Raw genomic sequence first — 6,172 nt, forward strand, 5'->3', positions numbered from 1 at the left:
CAGGAAAGAGAGCAGGAAGGAGGAGGGGGAGGAGGGAGAGGAGGAAGGAGAAAAGGAAGAAGAAGAGGGGGGGAGGGAGGACCGCATTTACACGCCTGCTAACCTGAAGCGTTGAGACCCCCGTGAGCTGTCCCCCTTCCCACAGAGCCTCTGAGGGCCCCGGGTCACACGCTGCCCAGGAGGGGCGGCCACCATGGAGAAACTCTAGACAAGGTGTCATGGGATCCGGGTGCGAATCCCACCAAGACCATGAGGTATCTTTAGACACCTCATACAAACTTTTCGGAACATACTCAGCTAGGACAGGCCCTGGCCCCAAGGTGGCGGATGGTGAGCAGAGACCTCAAGGACCTCGGGGACCCTAAGAGACAGCTGGAGGCATGGCAGGTAACATATGCAAAGGCCCAGAGGGCGGAGAGATGTGGGTAAGAGGGGCGGGCACCAGAGGGCGAGGCGGGACAGCTTCCTACCCGCTCGGGGCATCTCACAGGCTTTGGGGCGAGGGCAGGACCTCAGCTCCCCATGATGCTGCCGGCCCGAGTCCTGGGCCTCTCCTCAAAGAAACTCGCTCCAAACACGGCAGCAGGGCAAGAATGAGATCATTTACAGCTGGAAGGGACCTTCAAGGCCTTCTGATCCAACCCCCCTCTACAGATGTGGAGACTGAGGAGGCTGAGACACGTAAGGGACTCGCTCAAAGTCAGGGCAGACAGGAATGGAACTCGGGTCCCTAGATGCCACACCCCATGCTGTTCGCCAACCCCCAAGGCCTCCAGGAGGAAATCAGATGAGCCCAAACATGGGGAGGCTCCTGTCCAGCAGAACACCCAGTCAACGCCACCCAGACGCCCTTGAACGGATCCCAGCAGGCCACAGCCCCCAAGACTCCTTGCTCCTCTCTGCTGCAGGGACCCCACACTCTCTGCCCCCACCCCTTCTGGCCACACCCTGGCCCTCTGCCCGGCTGGCACTGAGCTGGTCACGGGGAAGCTGGGACTCCCCCCCAGGCCTGCTGGACCCGTGAGGCAGGGCGTTCAATTGATGGTCACTGAGCCCGACGACAGGCTTGTCCTGCTGGTAGGGGTGGGGCTGGGGGCTCTCCCGGAGGGGAAGTTCCCACCAGGCCTAGGCCCAGAGTCCCACGACACAGCCACTCCCGCGTCCGTCCTCCAGCCTGGCTGCTGCCCTGCTCAAGAGCCGTCAGTGGCTGTCGCCGCCCCCGCCTCATCCCGGGCCTTGCTCCAGGCCACGGTTCTGGACACATCCCTTCAGCCCCCTCCCACCCCAGGGGGCCCACAGCCTTCCCTCCTCCAGGGCCTGCCTGCCTCGGGTTTCCCTGCAGTGCTTGGTCTCCATTTCCAGGAGCGCATGCCACGCGAGCTCCCGGGGCAGAGAACGGTTCCCATTTTAAGTGGTCACCCTTAAAGTTCCAGGGCCTCGCACAGGCAAGGCGCTCAGGGGGCGTTGGCCCAAGGAGGGCAGGCGCCCCAGCCTGGGCAGAGGAGGCCGCCCTTGGCACCACCTCTGCGCCTTGCCCCCGGTGCCCCAGCCCCTTACCTGTCGTGAATCTTGGCTTCGCAGGGGGCTCCTGCACAGACATGGGGAAAGTGGCCGACGCGGGTGACGACTGCGCTCGGGACAGGGGCCGGTGGCCGCCGAAGGAGACGGGGATGCCCGCGGCCTCCATCGAGGCCTGGTAGTTTCTCAGCTGATGGATGCGCTGCTGTTCAAGCAAAAGGGCTTGCTGTGGACGGGAGAAAGGCCGGGGAGGGCCCGGTCAGCGGAGCCACTGTCCTCGGTCAGGGGAAGGGGCACGCGCCCCATAACTCTATGCGGCCGTGCCCCGCGGGTGGGCGCGGAGACCACCCGGAAAGGGGAGCTCCTGACTTCAGGACCAGAAGAGCACCTCCACCCGCAGCACCGCCAGTGCGCTCAGTGCACGGGGGCCGATACGCGGGCAGGGACCGGGGCGTCCCTGGACTGGTGGCTCCCAGAAGGCTCGGGAGGGGTCGGCTGGACCCACAGAGCCGGAGTCTGCAGGAAACTCAGAGGCCACGCAGGGCAAGTCCCTCATTTTACAGGCCAGGAGACTGAGGCCTTAAGACCTCAGAGGTCATTCAGTCTGACCCCTCATTTTCAGGCATGCAGGCGAGCCCCCAGCCCCGGGCTCCGGCCTCCCGAACCCAGTGGCAGGACGTGCTTCCCTACACCGCCCCCCAGCTTTGGCTTCCTCCTGCTCTACAAAGGGGCGGGGGGCAGGACCAGGGCCCGCGGCCGGCTGTCAGCCATGGCTCACTGCCGAGGGCTGCCCCCTCCCCCCAGGAGGCCGCCCAGACCCCATCACCTGGCGGAAGAGCAGCTCCTGCTCCGCCTGCCGCTGGCCGGGCTCGGCCTCATGGGCTGGCGTCTCGACGTCTTCGCCGTCGCTCTCGATGGGCTCCTGCTTGACCTGCACGGCCTCCGTGTGGCCGGGCAGCCGCTCGGGGTACGGCTCCTCCAGCAGGGCCTGGTGCTCCCGCAGCTCCTCCTCCGTCTCCTCGGGGTGGCTCTCGTGCTGGCGTGCTGGCTCGGCGGGCTTCGGGAGCATCTGCGGGCACGTGGGGGAGCAGGACGGGTGAGAGGTGGAGCGATGGCGAGGCCCGGCCCAACCCAGCGGAACCCAGAGCTACATTCCGGGGGCCGCCATGAGTGACGGCGACGGTGACAGTGACGAGACAACCGCCAAACTGATGGCCGCTGGCGACCGTGGCTCGTGGGGGTGTGTGTGTGCGCGCGCGCACGTGGGAGTGCACACGCACAAACACATATGCACTCATACAAATATACACACGCTCACAAGGAGCATACAAGCACACATCACACACGTGTGCACACGTGCACGCAGACCCCCAATGCGAGCCCTCAGCAGGAATCCCGCCAGGCCCCCCTCCCCACCCGCGCCACAAGCCTGCCTGGGGCACGGGCCCGTCCCCCCGGCCCCCCCAGCGTCACGGCTAATGTCCTTCTTTCTTTCTTCTCAGACGCCCCAGAGCTCAGGTCCCAGGAGCCCGGGATGATGGGCAGTGGATGTGTGAGCAGCTTTCACTGTGCTGGAGCCAGAGATGGGCGGCGGCCCCTCGTTCTGCAGAGAAGGAAACTGAGGCCGGATGATGGGCATGCCAAGACCAAGCGGCAGAGGTGAGAGTTGAACGCGTGTCTTTGGGCTCTTTTGACCCTGCCTCCGGACCCACCAGTGGGCTCCCCCAGGTTCCTCCAACAGTGAAGGCCGTCCCTCAGTTTCTCTGTCCGCTGTGGGCCAGAGAGGGGGCAGAGACGGCTGCCTCCCTGGGGCATGACCCCAGCCCTCCGGCCTCGATGCCCCATGGACTGAAGAAGATCCCATGAGGTTCCGAGAGTGGGGAGCTCCGGGTGTCTCCAGGTCACGGAACCTTCCCGCTCATGCCCATGCTCCCTGCCCCATGCCAGACGCCTGCCTCGTCTTGTCAGAGGGCGCGGGCGCCAAGAGATGCGCCGTCCACACTCTTCTCTGATGAGCCCTTCACGCAGAGCTGCACGGTGAGGAGATGGGTGGTCACACCACCAGGGACACCGGCGCACCTGGCTTGATGGCACGCTAGAGAACGCTGTCCAGATGTGCAGCCTGCCACTGACTGCTCACGGCTCTGGTTCTGAGATCCGAGGGGTGGAGTCTCAGGGCTGGCAGGACCCCAGGCATCATCTGGTCCAAGACGCATTTGAGCAGCTTCTTGGTTAAGGTCACCTAGCTCTGTTCGCAGACCTCTAGTGACAGGGAGCTCACTATCTCACAGAATCAGCCTATTGAAAGTGGTGAATGAACTCTTGCTGTTGACCTGGGTGGATGTACTAGGTGCCTACTAAGTGCCAGGAAGTGAGTGTGCCAAGCACTGGGAAACAAAGAAAGGCAAACAGCCCCTGTCCTTGAGGAGACCCCAGGGAAAGGCTCTGAGCTGGGGGGATTGGGGGGGCACAGGGGAGGGAAGGAGGGGGCCATGGGGGGCATGGGGAGATGAAGGGGGGCCATGGGGGGGCAGGGGAGGGGAGGAGGGGGCCATAGGGGAAATGAAGAGGGGGCCATGGGGGGCAGGGGAGGGGAGGAGGAGACCATGGTGGGGCAGAGAGGAGGGGAGGAGGGGGCCATGGGGTACGGAGGGGAGGGGGGACCCTGGGGGGGGGGCAGGGGAGGGGGGGGGGGCGGGGGGGGGGGGCACAAGGACGTCCTCCACCCCCATGGCCTAGCCCCGAAGGACAGCCAAGGAGGGACCTGTCACGCACACGGGGTCCTGAGTGGAACCTGGGGCCAGGGGACATGCCGGGCCTTGGGCAGTCGGGCCGTCCAGGTCAGGGCAAACCCCTTGACCACCAAGGTGGCCTCACTCTCCAGCGGCCCCTGGGCACGGCCCCTCCCAGGCCTGCCCCACAGGAGGCCACAGAGATTTTCTGTCTTAGAGCAGACACTGCCAGGGCCGTTAGCAGGAGGGGCTGCTCTGCACAGGATTAAAGAAAACCCAAGGAAACATGGTGGTTTTCTTCAAACAGGAGCCCAGCCCGCGCCAAACCCCAGCACCAGACGTCGCTTGCAATCAGGTGGCGGCCTGAGAAACGCTTCACTGGGATGTCTAACGTGGAGGTTTTGAGATGATGAAAGGGCCCACTGCTCCGGCCTCAGTGTGCGCTGGCGGCAGGCGCCCTCCAAGCCTGGGGGAGGCCCCAGGCCCGGGCTCCCCTCTTGGATCGGCCGCTCACTACCAGCCTCTCTGGGCCTCAGTTCCCTCGACTGTCAAAGGTGAGGGCTGATTACCCCAGAGTCCCTTCCAGCTCTAAATTCCCAATCCTGTGACCCTCTCTGTATGCCTCAGTTTCTCCATCTTTCAAAAGGGGGGTGGGGGGGAGAGGGGAAGGGGCTGAGCTCCACCGCCTCTGAGACGCCTCAAGATTCTCTGCTGCTATGGAAACCAAAGGGCCGACGACAGAGGTGGAACGAGTCACCTCTTGGCCATATTTATCTAAAACATTCCCATCAAACACGGGCATGTATTTCAGGGGTGAACTTTGGTGGGAAGCGGGGTACACAAGGCGCAGCCCCTGAGGTAGGGGGGGGCAGGCTGGGCTGGCTTTAGCTCAGCAGCACAGGGTCCTCCCCGCCCCCCCCGCGTCTCTGTGGCTGTCAATCACAGAGGGGCTTCTGAGGCCCGACCTGAGGCCTTGGGGCGGGAGGGGGGTGTTCTCACTGGCAGATAGAGGGGTGTGGTCGGAGGGGCTCTGACTCAGGGCTCTGAGGACCCGGGTTCCAATCCCATCCGGGCCAGTCCCCAACTACTCAGGCAACAGGTCAACTGACCTTTCTGGGCCTCAGTCTGTTCAGCTTTAAAATGGACCGGTTGGGCTTAGAGGCTTCTTTCTGCAGGCCCCTCTAGCCTGAGATCCCTTGTCTCAAAAACATCCAATTTAGAATGCGCTTTGAAAGAACTGAGGCAGCAGATGGAGGGCTGGGCCTGCAGTCGGGAAGACCTGAGTTGAAATCCAGCCTCAGTCACTTATATGCTGTAAGACCCTGGTTGAGTCACTGAACCTCTGTCTGCCTTCATCTCCTCATCTGTGAAATGGGGATCGTAACGGCACCTGCCTCCCAGGGCTGCGGTGAGGGTCCGATGAGGTCACCTCTGGAGAGGGCACATTTTCGTCTCTGTATCTCCAGACTTAGTACAGCACCTGGTATACAGCCAGCACTTAATAAATGCTTATTGGTTGACTGATTCACTTCTGAGCAAACAGAACATAAACTTCTTAAGGGCAGAGACTGTCACGTTTCTGTCTTTGTACCCCAAGCACTGGGCATGGGGCCAGGTACCCAGGAGGTGTTTAATAAATGCTTGCTGATTAATTGCTTCCGGATTTTGTTTTGTTCAAGCCAGGCAAACTCACAACTGAAATTCCATCGGACGCAAATGGAAGGTGCTGAGTTTAGAGTTTAGCAAAGGGCAGAGGCCCCGTGACCAAGAACACATCTTCAGTAAATGAGGGGTCCATGTCGACGCTTTCTCTGTGTCATGACGAAGTTCGTGCCAGGCCAGGAAAAGGGTCTGGCACACAGTAGGCCCGTGAAGCACACCTGCTGATGGACGAAGCCTGGCACCACACAGACAGTAGGCCC

At 62.6% G+C, this 6,172-nt stretch overlaps 1 protein-coding gene across 1 annotated transcript in view; it reads right to left on the reverse strand.

Annotated features, from left to right (window-relative positions):
- The window catches only part of LOC114053923 (histone deacetylase 4), a 253,834-nt gene that overhangs the window by 21,594 nt on the left and 226,068 nt on the right, over nucleotides 1-6,172 (reverse strand). Inside the window, exons 13-14 of the mRNA XM_027877070.1 lie at nucleotides 2,345-2,587; nucleotides 1,558-1,744 (exon numbers count right to left, since the gene is read on the reverse strand). Of these exons, the coding sequence (XP_027732871.1) occupies nucleotides 1,558-1,744; nucleotides 2,345-2,587 (430 nt within the window). The remainder of the gene's footprint in view (nucleotides 1-1,557; nucleotides 1,745-2,344; nucleotides 2,588-6,172) is intronic.

This window comes from Vombatus ursinus, unplaced genomic scaffold (assembly GCF_900497805.2).
Source record: "Vombatus ursinus unplaced genomic scaffold, bare-nosed wombat genome assembly UNPS02004196.1, whole genome shotgun sequence".
Lineage (NCBI taxonomy): Eukaryota > Metazoa > Chordata > Mammalia > Diprotodontia > Vombatidae > Vombatus > Vombatus ursinus.